This window comes from Nymphaea colorata, chromosome 2, assembly GCF_008831285.2.
Source record: "Nymphaea colorata isolate Beijing-Zhang1983 chromosome 2, ASM883128v2, whole genome shotgun sequence".
In the NCBI taxonomy this organism is placed as follows: domain Eukaryota; kingdom Viridiplantae; phylum Streptophyta; class Magnoliopsida; order Nymphaeales; family Nymphaeaceae; genus Nymphaea; species Nymphaea colorata.
The window spans coordinates 30,231,099-30,249,519 of record NC_045139.1 but is presented as its reverse complement, the minus strand read 5'-3'; the positions used below and the strand labels follow the sequence as shown (position 1 = coordinate 30,249,519).

Here is an 18,421-nt window from a genome sequence, read left to right as displayed (position 1 = left end):
AGAGAGAGAGAAAGAGAGAGAGGGTGTACGTCCTATATGCAGCAGTGAAACCAACCAAAGACTTTCCTGTAACCTCTTCCTACCTCTTGTTTCTTCTCCATTCATGTCAAATGCTTCCATGCAAGCAAAAAAAGAGCCTTTGAGAGTCTGAGGGTTGAGAGACGCAGAAAGGAAGGATAAGAAGAAAGAAGAAGGAGAGACAAGGATAAGAAGAAAGATGAAGACACACAGAAGGAGAACGGGGGAGTGCAGAAAGTGAGCGAGACACAGCTGCCCATACAGAGAGAGAGAGAGAGAGAGAGAGAGAGAGAGAGCGAGAGAGAGAGAGAGAAGACATCAAGAAGAGAAAAGGAGAAATGCCCTCGCCCCAGACTTCCTCCCTCTCCTTCTTCTGCTCCTTCTCCGTCCCCCTCCTCCTCCTTTTCCTGGTCTCCACCACTACCATCTCCGCCGCCTCCGAACCCTTCATTTACGGCGGCTGCTCCCGACAGAAGTACTCCCCCATTTCTTCCTACCAAACCAACCTTGATTCCCTCCTCGCCTCTCTCGCCACCGCCTCTGCGTCCGGCCTCTACTCCCATTCCAGCGCCGGCAAGCCCGGCGACCCCGATGCCGTCTCCGGGGTGGTCCAATGCCGAGGCGACCTCCCGGCATCCGACTGCCTAAGCTGCGTCCAGGACGCCATCAACCAACTCCGTCTCCTCTGCTTCGATGCCACCGGCGCCGCCATCCAGCTCGACTCCTGCTTCCTGAAATACGATAACGCGACATTTGTCGGCGTCCTTGACACCACCCTCATCTACAAGCGTTGTGGTCCCTCCAGTTACGATCCTAGCTTCGCCGGACAGAGGGACGATGCCCTCCGGCAGCTCACCGATGGTGGTGGGGGCGGCTCTTACCGGACGGCAAGTTCCGGGACCGTCTATGGGGTGGCGCAGTGCGTAGGAGATCTGAGCCCGGGGGACTGCTCCAGGTGCGTGTCTCAGGCCGTGGCGAAGCTCAAGGAGGCGTGCGGCTCCGCTATCTCCGGCGACTCCTTCCTGGGCAAGTGCTACGCCCGCTACTCGTCGTCGTCGACCTCCTCCTCTTCCTCCTTCCCCTCCTCCGGCACTTATCCCCACTCCAACCACGGTATCTCTCTCTCTCGCTCTTGCTGATACCGGAGATTTCGCCGGAGAACAATCGGACCGGGAAGGCCGGTCTGGTTGGACCCGAACCCGGTTAGTACGGATAGATACTATCCGGTTTGAGCTTCGTTTGCTGATCGGATCCGTTCATTTCTCTGATCATCCTTGCTCTAACTCGATTGCTCCAGCCACTGTTATCCAAATCCAATCGATAGATAATGCATAGAATGAATCGATTCTTTTGCTATTACTTTTTTTTTTTTCGTTTAAAATTCTTCTCTATTTCAAATTTATAATTTATTTGATAAGTGAAAAAGAAAAAAGCCCTTTGAGATCCAGGGCGTTTGGCTATGGGCGTCGGCATAGGGTAGGTTTTGGATCGGGTTACATGTCCAGATCCAAATTGTTCTATGGCCACTGAGAAGATGCGCGGCGAGTAAGGGCGCGGAACTGGATAAGGCTTATGGGACGTGGAGTTTGGATCATAGGAAGTGGTGGGACCCGGGCCGAACCTCCTCAGCTGGCGTTCATGGGCCGGGTCGTATTGCGTGGACCTGGGCCCATATCCGTATTTGCTGCTCCATTGAGTGGGAGGTACAAAACCTGACAAAAAGGTGTGGAGCTTTAGTTAAGGTTGCAGAAGGGGTTGCGTAAAAGGCACGTAAAAGAAGGAAACCGAGATCTCTTTTGCCGGGCCCGATCCGAGACCCGCTTCCAATTGCTTGGTTATGCTGTCAGCAGGGAAATAGACTACAAATAGAGTTATATTTAGCCATGTATTTGAAGCTTTTTTGCATTAAGAATGAAACAATATCTTTATGTATGAAACTTGGTGCTTGTATAATTAAATCCTTCAAGTTGAAGGACTTTAGTTCTAGCTCTTGTTTTATAATAATGAATTCAGATTTGTTGAATAAGTATGAAGTTTCGGTTAAGAGTTGCAGGAAGTTACGTAAAAGCTTATGCATGATCAGGTACATTTCGTGTATATTAGGAAAGGCATCTGGTATTGTGCCATGGGGTGGAGAAGAACACACCACAATATAAATATGTCATCTAACTATGTCAGGAGATATCACATTATATAGATATCGAACTTAGGTTTTTCTAGAGCAGTTTGTGTGAACTTACCAACACTTTGAATTGTTCCGTTGAGATGTTAAACTCCAATGGGATCTCAATGCTTCTTGTGAGATATTCTCATCAACTAGGATTCATATACTGTGGTGCTCTCCTCATGAGTTTTTTTCTCACTTTATTTGTGTCCCAGATTCATATACTGGTGGGGACGAAGCAGGGAAGACGTTGGCGATCATAATTGGACTATTTGCTGGAGTTGCTCTACTCATTCTCTTCCTAACCTATCTGAGGAAGTCTTGCAGTGACGGCAAGGGTAAGAAGAAGCATATCTGATTCTTTTTCTCTTTCTTCTTGTTCTTTTCAAGTTCAACCTAATTGTTTTTCCTCTCATAATTTAATCCCAGCATGTTGATTAGAGAGAAATTTTATAGGTTGTCTTAATATTTAAGGAGGAGTACTTGTTGGCCAAAGGGCGTTTGGTGGTGTAAAGTGAACTTTTTCCCGAAAAAAAAGTCGAAGATCAAAGCTCCTGCTGAAATTCTGGAAGAGTTGCAACAGAAAATTGTTTCTTGGAATATTTTCCAGTGTTTCATGGCTTCAAGCTATGGTGGTTGAATTCTTCGACCAAATGGTATGCTCGAACAGGGCTGTACCTGAGCTGAGTCGAGCTCGAGCCCAAGCTCGGTCTCGGTCAGTTTGACTTGACTCATATATTGCTGGGCTCAAGCTCTTCTCTCCATTGGTGTAAAAGGTTGGCCGAGTATCCAATCATGCATGAGATATCCAACCCATTTGTCCCTAGATATATTTTGTACAGGTTCCTTAACTAGAAGCTATGGAGTCATGAGTCGAGCCACATGTAGAAAAATGTTGCTGAAATCTGTCTAATTCTTGCAGGTTGAGCTCAAGGAGTCAGACTTTGATGTGCCCATATGGAAGTACCTTCGGGAATATGTTGCAATTTGTAACCAATCTATGCCTGGAGATAAATTAAAGTGGTTAAATTAAGCTAGTGGGGTCCCACTTTTCTTCCTTGTATTTTCCTTCTCTATATCTTGTTCACATTCTCAGTCCTTTTCCTTGTCTAAAATGTCAGAAATAATACTGTATCTTGACATTATTGGACTTTCTGGTCTTAGAAAATGCTTTCTTACAGTTGATAATGCAAAACACTGGCAATATTTTTAAAAATACAACCACTCTATGGAGTTGTTATTGTTGCTTTGACAATATTAGACTATGTGCTAACAGGCTGAGTCCCTAGAGGGAAGAGTAGTTTTATTCTGCTCGACAAGCAACAAAGTCTCTCCACCCAAGCACAAATTTTTCAAGTCCAAAATTAGAAAAAAAACAAAAAGCAAAGTTATCTTCTTTTTCTTTCGGAAGAAAAAATTATTGGTCATCTCATTGGCCCTGAGAGGCATAGTATAGCTGGTCAGCTTGAGAGGCATACAAGCGACACATCATCAATTCGATTTTTATGGGTGCTACTCCTCTGGACAACAAATGGTGACATGTGTAACACTCCAGTTGAAGGATGTCCTATAAGACCACCTAGATCCTGAACCATTCCTAGACTCTGAGGACGAGGGGAGGATAGTTTCACCTCTCGTGTACCACCAAAATTATTGGTCATCTAAATCATAAATCTTTATCATGGTTGAAAGAGAAAGCCTAGGACAATTGTCGAGGGAATCCATTGGTGCTTCTCTTTTCCAAGCACACTTGGCTTTGAATATGTCCTCAGGGGAAAAGGATAAAAACATCAATCAATTTTTCACAGTTTTTGAAATGGAAAAGTGATTTTTCCCTTGCAATAATACACATTCCCACATTTCACATAAAGTGTGTTTGATCTTAACAGCAAGATGTACTCCCTTTGATTGCAACCCAAGAAAATTCCCTCATACAAGATGTACTCCCTTCAGTTCAGCTTCTTTATATCACATGTTTTTTTGTTTATTTAATTTGCAAAATGAAATTTTCTGGTAAATGGTTCAACTTACAAATTTTGGGCAAAAAAAAAATTTCTTTATGATGATTCCAATTCATTAAAAATGAAAAGTTATTATTGTAATGTTGCTTAGATAACCATGTAATCATCTCTAGACTGTCGATGAGGGTATTGCAAGATACCAAATTGAATAAGATAATGTGAAGCATTTGTATGATAAATGAGCCTTTGTTTGCTTCTCCTTGCCCTAATCTGCTCACTTGCTTTATTTTATTTTTGAAACAAGGAAGCATATCTTATCAAAATCCGGGATTTGGTTCTTTTTTCTTCTTTTGTTCCCCTTCTTTGTCGCTTGGATGAGCAAGGAACAGAACTTGTGGTAGTGATTTAATTATCAATGACTTTTTGTATTTTGGACTCAAATTGGTGTATGTAAGAGAATTAGTTTTGATCACCCAAAATATAACATCTAAGGCGCAATCTAATATCTTTATGCATTTCTTGCCAAAACACAGCCTGTGGGAAATAACAGATATATAGTACCGACTTTGTGTGTGTGTCTATATATATATATATATATATATATATATATATATATATATAGATATATATATATATATATATATATGTTTGTGACGTCTAAATTGGATTTCTCGTGCTGAAAAACTAAGATTCGAAATTTTAAATTTTAAATTATAGTTTATGCATTTGATTTACATGATGTTTTATGAGTTTATGGTTTTTTGTATTTGCATAGCACTCGCCTGTTTGATATTTATGATCTAGATAAAACCTTTATTTTGACTATATGTTTTCAGGAGACAAAACAAATGTCAAAGCAAAGCATGAAAAATAATATGGTCTTTTCTGTAACAATAGTTTTTCAAGCTTTATTTTGATAAAGATGGAGAATGTACAAAAGTTATCTAATAAATATCTGAAGATAAATGGTTCAAATGTGGTTCCATGAATTTTTTAATCTGACTTTTTTTATCTTATGAAAGTTCGTATAAGCAGTTTTTTCTCTAAGACTGAAAAAGGCCAGGTACTTTTTTCTTGTTACTTCGCTTCTACACCACAAGAAGCCATTGAAATTCATAAGCCAAGGACATAGTACTAACGGAAACAGAAATGAATGATATATATTGTCTTCTTCTTATACGTCACAATGTTAGTGTCCTTACTGGTTCATTACGCGCGCCATCAGGGGCTTCACTTTCTTGGCCAGATGAACACAGTGATCCCTTACGTTAACGACAAGCTAATCGTTCCCCCAGATCATTTAGCTAGTGGTAAATGATCTTGACTGTCACATGGGAATCTCATTTACATTTCACATGTTGAGAAATGGTTTTTGAATGTAAATGTTTCATATATCGATGCATGAGTCCAATGCTTTACCTTTTTTACATGGGTGTCAATGGATATATGACCTTCAATATTTCATGTATTCCAAAATCTGAGTTGCTAACTTCACAAGTAGTTGGTAGCCTTCATTTGGCTTTTATAGTTAATCCTGCAGAAAGGAAGTCTCATGAACATTTGTTTTGGAAATTAAGTAGTGAATCTACATGAAAGCAGGCTGTTGCCAATGTCCAAATATTCAGAACGATGTTGAAAATGCAACTTTGAGGATGGAATCGCATTTACCAACTCCACCGAAAGTTGTTAATCGAGGAAGCTGCAACACACTTCTCATATCCTACAATCTCTTGATCCGAAGGGGGCGTTTGGTAGCAAGAACACTTGTTAGTGTTTAGTTGATCCCAAGGGAGGGTGTTTGGTAGCAGGAACACTAGAACAATAAATTTATCTCAAAGATTAAGGCAGATTCATGAAACACATATAATGTCATGTCTGCCAAACAACCCCAAGCAGTGCCTTGAGATAATAAAACCTGAAGCAACTCCTGTTTCTGGCAGTCCAGGATGGCTGTTCTATGATATTGTCAGAAGACAGCTGACAACTATTATAAGAACTCTTGATCACAACAGACTGTGTGAACAGGGTGTGTCAATAATTGTAATTGTTAACATACATTGTTATTGCTGCAGGTATTAATCGAACTGTTAAATGAAAGATTCTTCCTTCATGAATCTATAGTTGCTTTGATTTCTTATGCTCCATGATACATTGCTGAAATTTGGATTCCATCTCCATGGAAGTCCCTCTGCACGAAAAAATCTGGCATAAGAAGGTAGGTCCTCATAGATAAACTCCCCCTAATGTTAAGCACTCTCAATTTTGAAGAATGGTGTTTCCACTTTCCAGTAATCAAAATGGCAAAGTATGCAGTGCTCACAGAAATCATGCTTTTCTCAACTTCGAGTAATATTGACATTCTTATGACCAATAAGTTGGCCATAAGTGTGTGCGGTAGGTGGGACGAAGTGTCTCTGCAATAAGGTTCACACTGTTTCCGAGTTTCTCGAATATTTACACCAGTCAAATGCGGTGAAACCTTCAATTGATATACAATCCTTTGTGTCCCATTTAATTACCTCAACTGTGGGGTTAAAGGATGCCGTATACCCGAGACAAGTTATCCGTGGTTAATCTTCCTTTTTAATAATATATATATATATATGTGTGTGTGTATGTGTGTGTGTATATATATATATATATATATATATATATGTGTGTGTGTGTATATATATATATATGTGTGTGTATGAACAATCTCATCTATAATTGTACTTCAAAGAATACCCTTTTTTTAAATTAAATCTAACAAAGAAGATATGGTGTACGCGGTTGATTTCATAAGCATCAAGATTTGAATCTCCAGAATCGCGTAGCATAGAAGAATCTCATAACATTGCAAAAGATAATGGTCACAAAAATTTCCATTGAAATGGGCTCAATAGATGGGTTTTAGGTTGTGTTAATAGCGGGAGAAATCCTTCGGGGTCCCTCTACCTGGAAGACTTTACCATGGTAAAAAAAAGTCGGTGCCACTTTTCTTCTACTCTTTTTTAACCTAAGAACGGGGTGGGCAAGTCCGCATTTGAAAATTGAATTCTACCGTGTTTGAAAGGAGGAGGGACATTCTTCAACCAGAGTGAAGCTCCCATGGCACCCGCCCTCAAGAATTTCCCCTGTTTGATCAGACATTACAGAAGGTAAGAAGCATGAGTGTAGACACAGGTGTCTTTTATCACTTGCTTTATGCAAAATTTCTTCATAAATTATCTATGCGACTTGCATTATACATGGACCATTCTCATTTTTTTACCTATTGTTTGTCCAAGAGACTATGAGAGGCAAAGCGAGAGAACTTCGAAATTTGAATCTCACTATGAAAATGTTGCCTGCTCTCCTTTGCTTCCATAAGATCAGCATCCTTCCGGGGATTTAAGTTCCACTTTCTCCTGATGCAAAGAAGAAACACATTCCTTCACACACAATGAAAAAGATAGAAACGGGTGCAATTCGATGCAATCATTTATCACATTTAGTTATAAAATGCAACCTTCTTGCCACACATTTGCCACAGGCAGGAAACCATGTATGCCCCAATTTAGCAGATCCGGATTTCAGGCATGAGTCTGTGAAGTTGTTGCATCATGTGACAAAGAAAATCGCTAAGCAATAATGTCTGCCATAGCGCGCGCGCGCGAGAGAGAGAGAAAGAATAGGTAGATGAGATGATTCAGTATATATATATATATATATATATATATATATCTTATAAAGTTAAGATGGTCATCATCATAATTACTAATAAATCTTCGGAGTTTTTTTTTTTTCATTTATGCTTCCACATTTTTGGTTTTTAATATCAAACGGGGATTAACATTTTTTTGTTTTTATTCTGTGGGCCTCATTTGTTAATGAAAAGCAGATAAAGTCTCCCTCTTTGAAGATCAGGGTTTCAGGTTCAGAAGTATCCCAAAACTGTCACTTTATAGCGCATGCGCACACATACACACATATAGATATATATATATATATATATAATATAATATAATATAAAGAAAAAAAAGTATTTCACTTGAACAAATGTTAAATTTGCATAAGCAATGATATTCATGGAAGCAGTGTAATGGACGAAACATAAAAAAGTAATTTTAGAGGGGCCTAAACGAAGAAAACGAAAGATAATAAGTAAGTTTTTTGCCATACCATCAAAATTTTTTCTGAAGCCAATCTTGACGAAAGACAGCACAACTATGTTAAGTATTTTCGCATGCATATTTTAATTTCGAAAACAAAGTTTCGCACCTGCCAAATATTTTTAATAAATTTTGTTGGTGACAGGAGAATCAAATTTTTGTATGAAATTAGTGCCCACCATGTTGTTATTATTTTAATTAAAACCTTGTCCAGGCGCAATTTTCTGTATTATTCTTGAGTCAACTTAGGGAATCAATCAGTTGGCAAAATAAAGCATTACCACAACAAGGCATATATCAACCAATGTATTCGTCATTAGTTTCAGAAGAAGTTAACCATTCTGAAAAACGATGCTAAATGTCGTCAATATCGGTATTTACATTGTATCCATTGGTGTATATGAGATTAGGAATGTCAATGGATCGGAGTCGAATTACATGTACTACTTATCTTTTTTTTTTCCGGTCTATTGGATTTTCATGTTTGCAGATTTTGAATCCAAATTCGACTAAGAAAGAACAAATCCGATTTTTAAATTCACAATCTTAATCCGATCTGAATCCATTTTTAAAACCAACTTTCAAAAATTTTAGACATTAGGCATAGAGTATTCATTTAAACCTGAATTTGAATCTAAATCAATCAGATATTTACTTAGAACCGATTCGGAATACGATTGGCTATCATTTCTTAAACTGAACAACAACAATTAATTTTGAAGTTAATCATCTAATATTTTTTTTGTCCAAATGATGCATCATTTTGAATGTTGCCAACTAAGACAAAACTAATACGCCATTGATTACTTCACATGACAAACAAAACCTTGACTTTAGAATTCGAACAACACCAAGATCGGCCATTCCGAGTTGAAAAAGATTAAATTCAAATTAAATAAAATATAAAAGAGAAAGTCGTCCATGAGAAGGAAATTAAATATGGTTTCGTTTGTAAAATATAAATTCGTTTATAAGTTCGGAAAGCCCCGGGATTTAGTTTTTCCATTTTTCTTGTTTTCTCCCTTTGCAAACGTGGTAGATGGTTGATTACGTGAGATGATTCAATATGAATATTCGCTGTCATGGCCCACTGGCCAGTTGAAAAATGAATTCTGGCAATTTAAAATGCATTTTGAATATTCTGGTCATACGTCTCCGGCGATAAAGTAAGAGGTCGTGTGCACATTTCATACGCCACGAAGCGATGGCGACCACAGGTTCCGGCCATTTTTTTAATCGGACGGGGTCACGATGCTCCGCCAATGAGACCGCCGGCGTCCGCCCACGTCCCATTTTAGCCGTCTCCGCTTGCTCGTCTTTTCACAAATAAGGAAGAAACAGTATTTGAAAACCGACGACGGAGAGTACCGATTGAGTTGAATCAATTTGGCCAAATTTTCAGCTGCTGAAGTTGTTCGACTTTTCTCATTTCGTCTTAAAATGGGTGCGATTTAGTGAATCAAATTGAATCGAATCAATCTGCCGGTTCGGCCAAATTAAGCGATATTCATTAAAAGAAACGTATATAATAACAAAAAGAAAGAATAGTTTAGAAAAAGTCAAAACAATTATAAAAATGAACCAAAGCTGATGAATAATGTGTGTCACAACATTTTGAATCAGCCAACTAATAAAAATTATTTGCCACCGATTTGATTCGAGTCGTGGTGTGAAGGAAGTCATTTTCCCATCTGATGTGAACCATGAATTGAACCATGGCTATGAAACTATCCCATTCAAGCACAGCAGAAAAATCTCTGGGTTTTCAAAAGTCAATATTAATGACATCGCCTCGAATTGACTAGGGCTATCAGGAATTGTCTCAATAAGTTCAAAGCATTTCCTCTTCGAAAGCAGATTTCCCATGCTTAACAAGTGGAAATTGTAGAAGACAGACTGACTTAGCCTGTTAACTGATTCTACATCATACATGAATGTTGTTGGTCTGAGTTCTTTTAATAACCTTTTCCAATGGAATGACAAGACATTGAAGCCAATCATGAGCAGTCTTTAGCCCTTAATAATGCATCGCATCGTCATTAAGAATGGAGATCACGCAATAGCTCATCAGATATCCCTTGTTTGTTCATGATAATTTATTACAGTTAGGAAGCATGGTGTGAAAAGACAGCAAACATCAAAGAACTTAATTCTGGAAGAACATGATCCTCCTGGGTGGGTGAATTTTAATTCATTGGTCTACCACTGCATATTTTTGAGGTGCCAGATTTCATCCGACTCCAAAAAATGGCGTTGAACGGAAGTTTACTAAACCAAATTTGGCAGATGTTCAGACCAAGTATGGTGCCATGGCAATCTTTCAGATTCAAGAAAACACTTTCTCCCTGGACTCTGCATTCGGCTCTAAATCTATCAGATAAAGTTTTGATTCTTCGAGTGAAGAAACTAGCTACAGCTAACCCGAATCTAATTCGTCTGCACCTGCAGGTCCTAAATTAGAAGAAATGTCTGTTTTTGCAAGAATCTCAACTTCATGTATAATCAGCAGAGCCGCCTGCCACATCAGGTAATTGAACTAAGAGAAGATTAAATAAACAGAAAAAGCAGTAGGTCGCAGCAATTGACAGAATCTGAATGATGCAACGCTTACCACACCATTCATGCAATGCTCCTTATACTAATGGTTATAGTAATCAATGGTATGAAGTTGTTTAAAGACCAGCAATTCAAGCAAGGTCATTGGGCCCACAGATCCTGCCTGTGATGTGGGTCTTACTGCACTTTAATACACAGAATATCAGTGAATAGTTTTTGCAAAGTCAAGTGCCCATGGTGGTTCCAAGTTGCATGTCTGCAAAGTTTGACAGCAACCAAATAAAATATTCAGAACCCAAGAACGGTTCCTTATTAAAGAAATAATAACAGAGAGATATTTTAACAAGTTTCCTAGCCAGGAATATCAATATAAAGTCTTGTGCATTCTATGTTCTTTTTCATCTATTCCAAGGCAGCTTAACAGAGAGAGAAGAAGATCCGTCCTTGTGTCAGCCTGTTTGCTGGTGAAGGATTCAAAGATGTCTCTTCTCTCGGATTTGATTAACATGAACCTGTCTGATTCAACAGACAAGATCATTGCAGAGTACATATGGTATTAACCACTTCCCATTTTCCCCTGGGTACCTGCTTGACGTGTTAATCCTAATCTGTTCATTTGTACTGAAATATGAATTCCTGGTTTTGTTTCTTATCAGGATTGGGGGCTCTGGAATGGATATGAGGAGCAAAGCAAGGGTAGATATTCCATTTCCTTGTCATCACTGTGTTTGGTAGTTGGTACCACTAATTCTTCAGCTTTCTGCGTTCATCTTGCATTAACTGGTTCCTCTTTGGGTTGCAGACAATTTCTCACCCAGTGAACGATCCTAGCCAGCTCCCAAGGTGGAACTATGATGGCTCTAGCACTGGTCAAGCTGCCGGTGAAGACAGTGAAGTCATTCTCTAGTAAGTTTCTCTTCAGCCGAAATTTCTACGTAGATTTTGACAAAGATATGATTCGAATTTTGTCAAATTATTTACCAGCCCACAAGCTATTTTCCGTGATCCATTCAGGAGAGGAGATAACATCTTGGTAAGGTTTCAAATGCCGTCTCCTTTTCTGTTTGTTATATAAATGGCAATTGCAGCAGCTTTTGTAATAATTTTCAAAACATTTACTGTTTAGGTGATGTGTGACACATATACGCCTTCTGGAGTGCCACTTGATTCAAACAAGCGGTACAAGGCTGCGGAAATATTCAGCCATCCTGAAGTTGCAGCAGAGGAAACCTGGTATTTCTCTTTGTCTCATTTGCAACAGTGATGGTGCTTTCAAAGGGAAATATGACTGAAGTAAAACGCAAAACAGGTATGGCATAGAGCAGGAATACACTCTTCTTCAAAAGGATGTTAACTGGCCTCTTGGATGGCCAGTTGGTGGTTTCCCCGGTCCTCAGGTACGTAAGTTTGTATTGGGAACCTTAACTTTTCATCTTCCAGGTGACGACTTTCTCCTAGTCCGTTTCAAATGGAAAAAAAAAAAAAATTATACTGTTTTCATAAGTTGCCCCTTTCCATCTGCTTCCTCTTATCTTATAGTATCTGGTTGAACCAGGAGGCAGGAAGCCAAGCATCTTTCTTTTCTTTGTCTGCATGCAGTTGATTTTTCTCCTTTTACGTATTTGGGCGTTCAGATGTTTTATGTTTTCGCTTTCCTAATTCTCATATTCAAATCTGGATTTTTCAAAATTTCATGGATACGTGTTTGGATATCAAGTGTTTTAAAAGATGAACCAGTAAGAAACCGAAGATAGATCAGTAAGAAACAGGGTAGACCCATTTGTCTGTAATAGGCTAATTTGTCGACCATTCGAGCTGAAGGAATGCATAGGTTGATGATTTCCCAAGCTTGTGCAAAGGATTTGTTGTAACATTTTATATTTCGTAACATACAGGGGCCTTACTACTGTAGTGTTGGTGCTGATAAATCATTTGGCCGCGACATTGTAGATGCCCACTACAAGGCATGCATTTATGCAGGCATCAACATAAGTGGCATCAATGGTGAGGTCATGCCAGGCCAGGTAGGCTACTTTTCCCTTCTCTTTGCTGTTCACGCTTATCATTTTTCTGCACACATTTGCAAATTGACATAATATTGTTCCTTCACTAGTGGGAATTCCAAGTTGGTCCTTCAATTGGTGTCTCTGCTGGTGACGAGCTCTGGGTCGCCCGTTACCTTCTTGAGGTAATCGCTTTCACTTCCAGAGGGTTTAAGTTTGAAGATGAACCTTTCATGGGTGCTTAACTAATTCAAATCTTCAATAGCAGCTGACCATGTATTTTCTGTAATGACAGAGGATCACCGAGATGGCAGGAGTTGTCCTCTCATTGGACCCAAAGCCAATTCCAGTGAGTGCATATGCTCCTAGTCTCTTTTTCATCCAAACACAAAGTCCATATAACTCAAAACAATTTAAGAATTTGAATCAAATATAAAGAAAGGCAGACAAGTTAATGACTTCAAATATAGGAGATTTAAACTTGTTGATGACTATGTATTCATGTCATCTCAGGGAGACTGGAATGGAGCCGGTGCTCATACGAATTACAGGTAAGGAAGCCAACCACCAGACCATTTTGTAAAACTCTATTATTCCCATTTAAGTTTTCCTCTGTTCTAACTTCACTAATTCCTGTGGTCAGCACAAAGTCAATGAGGAAAGAGGGAGGTATGAAAGTGATTGAGGCTGCTATTGCGAAACTCGGTCTGAGGCACAAAGAACACATTGAAGCATATGGAAAAGGAAACGAGCGCCGCTTGACTGGGCGGCACGAGACCGCAGATATTAACACATTTGTCTGGGTATCCCATCTATTTGATTATCTATTTGCCACAAAATTTTGTAAATTAACACAGAAGCTGAAACTGAATCTTTATAATGCAATTGGCAGGGTGTTGCAAACCGTGGTGCATCAATCAGGGTCGGCCGTGACACTGAAAGAGCTGGAAAGGGTGAGAATCACAGTGTTGCTGTTGAATCAGTTGAAGTTTTCAAAAATGATATTTGTTCCTGCTTTATCCTTGGGCCAAATACAGAGAATTCTAAAAATAACGCTTTCTTCCTTGACACAGGATACTTCGAGGACAGGAGGCCTGCTTCCAACATGGATCCCTATGTTGTGACCTCCATGATTGCTGAGACTACGATCCTGTGGAAGCCATGAAGTCCAAGCTGACCTGCCTGCCTTGTGTTTCTGGGGGCATTTTTCTTGTGGTGTTTCTTACTGCATTTTGTGGGCTTTGTATTTGAGATGCACTGCTTTCAGGGAGTTTTGGTTTGTGTGTATTGCAGTTTCTGTTCTGTTCCGTGCCTCCGAGGATAAGTTGGTAGGGAAGGTTGACACCATTCAACCTCCACTTGTACACCAATTAAGCTGTTTTAATAACTGATGTCAATTTCTAATAAAATGTAATCCTTTCATTGAGATGTTTCCCAGTTATGATTTGTTTCTTCTTCTCAAGTTACATTTCCATGACATGTAAACAGAAGATTCCAGTGGGCCCGTTGCTTTGGCAGAAGCTCCCAAATTCCCAATTGATTCGTCCAGCAAAAATCTAAACTGATCAGTTAAGTCTCATGACTTGTGATAATGAAGGAATAAGTAAGAAAAAAGGTAAAAAAAATGAATGATATCATCATTTCAGCTGCTACAGCTTTGCATTAGCATACTATTATTTCCAGTTTTGGTGGTGAAGAACTGGGCACTTCAAATTCAGGTTGAGCATATGGGAGCTATCGAATGATTAAAAACATTTCAGGGTTGAAAAATATCAAGAACTATTTTCCAACAAAACCAGTGATTTCGTTGTCATGGACTCATGGGTGGTTTGATTCATAGATCTGATATAACATATTTTCTTGCTGATGTTACAGAAGATCCACACCAAAATACATCGTTGTCAAACTAAGGGACTTAGATTAGACCTAAGATCCACACTCGAAATCCTCATTTTACTTTTATTGGAAAAAGGAATAAAAAGGAGGAAGATATGAACTTATATTCATGGTTCCCAAATTTTGATGACCTTAGATTAGAGTAAATCAAGGGCAAACAATTGCCTTCACGAGTTTCCAAGAAAGTCTTTGTTTTGGATTTCCCACGAAATCTGTTTGCATGAAAAAATTCTTGTCACTGGTTCTGAGATACCCGCTACTTTATCCATTCTAGACATAAAACAAAAATGGAAAAGCTCTTACTACTAGAAAATGAAGCATTTTTATTATTCATATGCTAAAACTTTTCCATGATAACTGATAATTACTATGCTTCGTTAGTGCAGCTACATCATTTACTTCAAAGTAAAACAAGTAGCCAAGCCAAATTTAAATGCTTTTTTGGAAATGGTGCTTTACTTCTTCACTGTTTATTTAGTTGGCCTCCGCTGGATCGAAAGGGATAAAGGGCCTGGTTGCCTGATAAAGGCTGGTGTTCAAATATTTGGGCATGGAAGATGGGGGAGGCAGGATGCTTGTTTCAGCTGTTGGGTATGAAATCTGCTGTCATTCCCCAAGTGTAATGACGATCCAAGTGCCAATGCTAGAGCCAAACACCTGCAGACCATGAAAATTTGTGTTGATTATGGAACCATTTAGAATGAGGAAAAACATAAAGCATGATTTTGTGAGTTAAGAAACATATTTCATGCATGAAAGCCTTGTGCGATCTACGAGTTTTTAAGGATTTGAGATCTACGGATTTAGGATCAGACCTTTTGCTAGTGCGAGAGTAAAATGGGGATCTCAAATCTGAATCTTAGGCCAGAGTTAAACAGTTCCAATCTTTTACCCCATCAGCAGACGCAAGTCAAATCAGATTCGTGAGTTTAAGACCAAAGGCAATCAAACATTTGCCATCAACATTAAGTTCCATTTGTACATCCAGGCCTTTTTCTCAAAATTTTACAATGCTATTGACGGAACTATGGGCAAGATTCAAGTTGACTTTTGTTGAACAAGTGCAGATGTAAATCCATCACTAGAAAACCCAAGACAGTGCTATGCAGTATTTCAGTAAAGAAAATGAAAGAAGTGAAGTACCTGGATTGCCTACTCTGAACCTCACAACAGCCCATCCACTGTAGGGAACTCCAACTATTTTTTCTGCAGGAGGGTCAATCAAGTTGTAACCCAGTGGATCTTTCTCAGGATCGAAGTTTCCGAAAACTCACCCGACGACGTAGAAATTGCAACCATGCAGGTGTATGGGATGATTGTCACCTAACAGCAAGTTGGTTCCTGCAGCACAAGCTCACTGTTGCATTATAATTCAGCACCTTCACTTTGGCTTCCAGTTCTGATGGTACAAGCGTCTGTGGGTAGTCATTGGAGGTAAAGTTGAACAGAAAAGGCGGAAAGCTTGGGAAATCAGTGGCGTATATGTTCTTGATGTCAGCATAGCAGGCTTCAATTATGTCGATTGGTGGATTAACAAAAGTAATGTTGTTCATACTTGCAGCAAAGTGCAAACCTTGTCCCGTTCGAACACTCACAGGAGGAACAAGGTTGGTGATTTGTTGATAATGTGAACACCAACCGGGTGTCAATTTCCACAGGAACATCAATTGGATGGTCCTTGGAGTCCAGGCTTCTTTGGAGAATTGTAAAATTGTACACTGCAAGTGAATCATTGGTAACTGGAAGATATGGAAGTCAAAGGGAGCTGGTCTGAGAGGAGTTGCGGCCATGATACTCTACAATGGCAGTGGTTAGAGTACTGTAAAGGCCAAGAGGACTGGGAGCAGTACTGTAATAGTCAGCAGCCATGTAGTAAAGATTTCTAGGTTGGTCTGCTGTGATGAGGATGTCCATTGTTTGGCCTGTGTTTATCACCGCATAGTTTGTGGTAAATGGTTTCAAGTAGTTGCCATCCTTACCAACAACGGTGAGATTGTGATCCTGTATGGCAAAGAAGTGACCAGCACTGATTGCAGCATTGACAATGAATAAGATAGGTTCTGCCCTGCTCCACCAGAAACCGAGTTGTTTCTGCAAACAGGAGAAGGATCAGAGAGAAAGTACTGGGCGGTGCAGAGGAACAGATTCTAAGAATGTTAAATTGTCTTTAAGCTTAAGCAATAAAAAAATAGCAGTAACCAACATTTTTCGTAGAACAGTAACTAAAATAGAGTAAGAGATGTCGCTTGGAATAAAAATGATGTCATTTTGCAATGGATTTTTCTTTTATGGGTTTGATTTGTTCCAGTACTTTCCAATATCAAGTAAATTTAGTGCTGCCCACTTACTTGGCTACTAATGAAAACGTAAAGCAACTAATAAGTTTTCATTAGAAATCGGACAATATGTGAGAACTTTTTTGAAAAGTTCCACTCATGTTTGATATATATTTTACATGGTTGGTAGATCCTCAATGTTTGTTATAATACATGTTTCGTGAATACCATGTTCTTATCTTAGGCATATATAGTATAATTATGTCCATCATTCGCTTCTTCTACTTAGAAAGAATATCCATAACTACACAATGTTTCCTTGGACAAACATTTTACTTTAAAATGTTACATTTTGAATCGTGTTTTAAGAACACAAAGTTCTTCTAATTAAACATAATCCAATAACATATGAGATGTTTGCTTATTAAACATAGTCTAAGAAACATATGAGATGTTTGCTCACAGTGACACTTACCTATAATCACAACGTATTCTTTGTGCGGCTTAGGGAACGGATAGGTAGTGCCAATCTTCGGGTAGACGACAATGGCGCCATGAACAGTTGCACGGGTCCAGTCGCTATGAGCATGGTACCAAACGGTCCCTTACTCTGTGCTGAAGAGCAGAGTGTTGGTGAAGTTTGCCCTCGGCCCCTCTGTCCTGTCCGACCATGGATTTCTCATTTGTTTCAGCCCAATGGGGGAGCCAGAAAAATTGGTTGGAGGAGCACCTATTTAAAAGTATTCATATCAAGAGGGGCACTTATATGTATATATAAAAGTAAATATTTAAAAATGTCTGTCTAAAAATCAATAAAAATTAGGAGGCTGGTGTGGGCAACTGCTCACACCAGACTACATGTGATTCCGCCACTGCTTCAGCCCATGCACTTTCAGTTCAGCCGACCTTTTCATCAGTCCAACAACATCAAGACCCCGTTTGTTTTGCACATTTTCCTGTCAAAATGTGTTGTTTTACTAGGAAAACAGCGCATTTCACTGATGAACCACGAGTGACAATGTCTAACCAGTCTCATTTTCGTAGTTGATGTCGTTGAGGAAAAATTTCATTCTTATACATACATACATACCACTGGAAACCCAACATATTTGACTGAAGGGCACTCCATAGACATTTTATGTGTAAATAGAAAAATTTGGAGTTCAACTAATATGTAAATAAAGGATATTCATTGAACTGTGTCGGCAATTTTCCTCATAAGCCCCACAATGGCGGACACACATGTGAAGGGAAGAGGGCTGGTAGGAGCCATGGCCTCTCTCAAATTTTAGAAATTTAAAATTTAGCTATTAAACTTTTGAAAAATTTTTGTTTAGCTCCTGTAAATTTTTTGAAAAAACCAGGGTTAGCCCGTTACAAAATTTTTATTTACTGGTTCCACAGCTCTTCGGCT

General features: G+C 39.2%; 2 protein-coding genes across 2 annotated transcripts; both read left to right on the top strand.

The window, feature by feature from the left end:
* LOC116246847 (plasmodesmata-located protein 6-like) lies at positions 1 to 3,332 on the top strand. The gene is made up of 3 exons (XM_031618739.2): positions 1 to 1,131; positions 2,398 to 2,520; positions 3,105 to 3,332. The coding sequence occupies exons 1-3, from the start codon at positions 357 to 359 to the stop codon at positions 3,107 to 3,109; spliced, it is 903 nt and encodes a 300-aa protein (XP_031474599.1). The 5' UTR covers positions 1 to 356; the 3' UTR covers positions 3,110 to 3,332.
* A 7,893-nt stretch (positions 3,333 to 11,225) lies between these two features.
* On the top strand, positions 11,226 to 14,250 carry LOC116248098 (glutamine synthetase nodule isozyme-like). The gene is made up of 13 exons (XM_031620701.2): positions 11,226 to 11,385; positions 11,489 to 11,528; positions 11,635 to 11,738; positions 11,817 to 11,865; positions 11,959 to 12,065; positions 12,142 to 12,229; positions 12,728 to 12,856; positions 12,946 to 13,020; positions 13,131 to 13,184; positions 13,349 to 13,386; positions 13,479 to 13,638; positions 13,728 to 13,788; positions 13,909 to 14,250. Exons 1-13 carry the CDS (start codon positions 11,312 to 11,314, stop codon positions 13,998 to 14,000), a joined length of 1,071 nt encoding a protein of 356 aa, XP_031476561.1. The 5' UTR covers positions 11,226 to 11,311; the 3' UTR covers positions 14,001 to 14,250.
* The last annotated feature ends 4,171 nt before the right edge of the window (positions 14,251 to 18,421 follow it).

What these genes read in the sequence shown, in the direction of transcription:
- LOC116246847 (XM_031618739.2), top strand. Translation starts at nt 357, where the DNA reads ATGCCCTCGCCCCAGACTTCCTCCCTCTCCTTCTTCTGCTCCTTCTCC. An exon ending in TTATCCCCACTCCAACCACG is followed by an intron (nt 1,132 to 2,397) that starts GTATCTCTCTCT and finishes TTTGTGTCCCAG; the next exon opens with ATTCATATACTGGTGGGGAC.
- LOC116248098 (XM_031620701.2), top strand. Translation starts at nt 11,312, where the DNA reads ATGTCTCTTCTCTCGGATTTGATTAACATGAACCTGTCTGATTCAACA. An exon ending in GTTGCAGCAGAGGAAACCTG is followed by an intron (nt 12,066 to 12,141) that starts GTATTTCTCTTT and finishes AACGCAAAACAG; the next exon opens with GTATGGCATAGAGCAGGAAT. An exon ending in CACTGAAAGAGCTGGAAAGG is followed by an intron (nt 13,789 to 13,908) that starts GTGAGAATCACA and finishes TCCTTGACACAG; the next exon opens with GATACTTCGAGGACAGGAGG.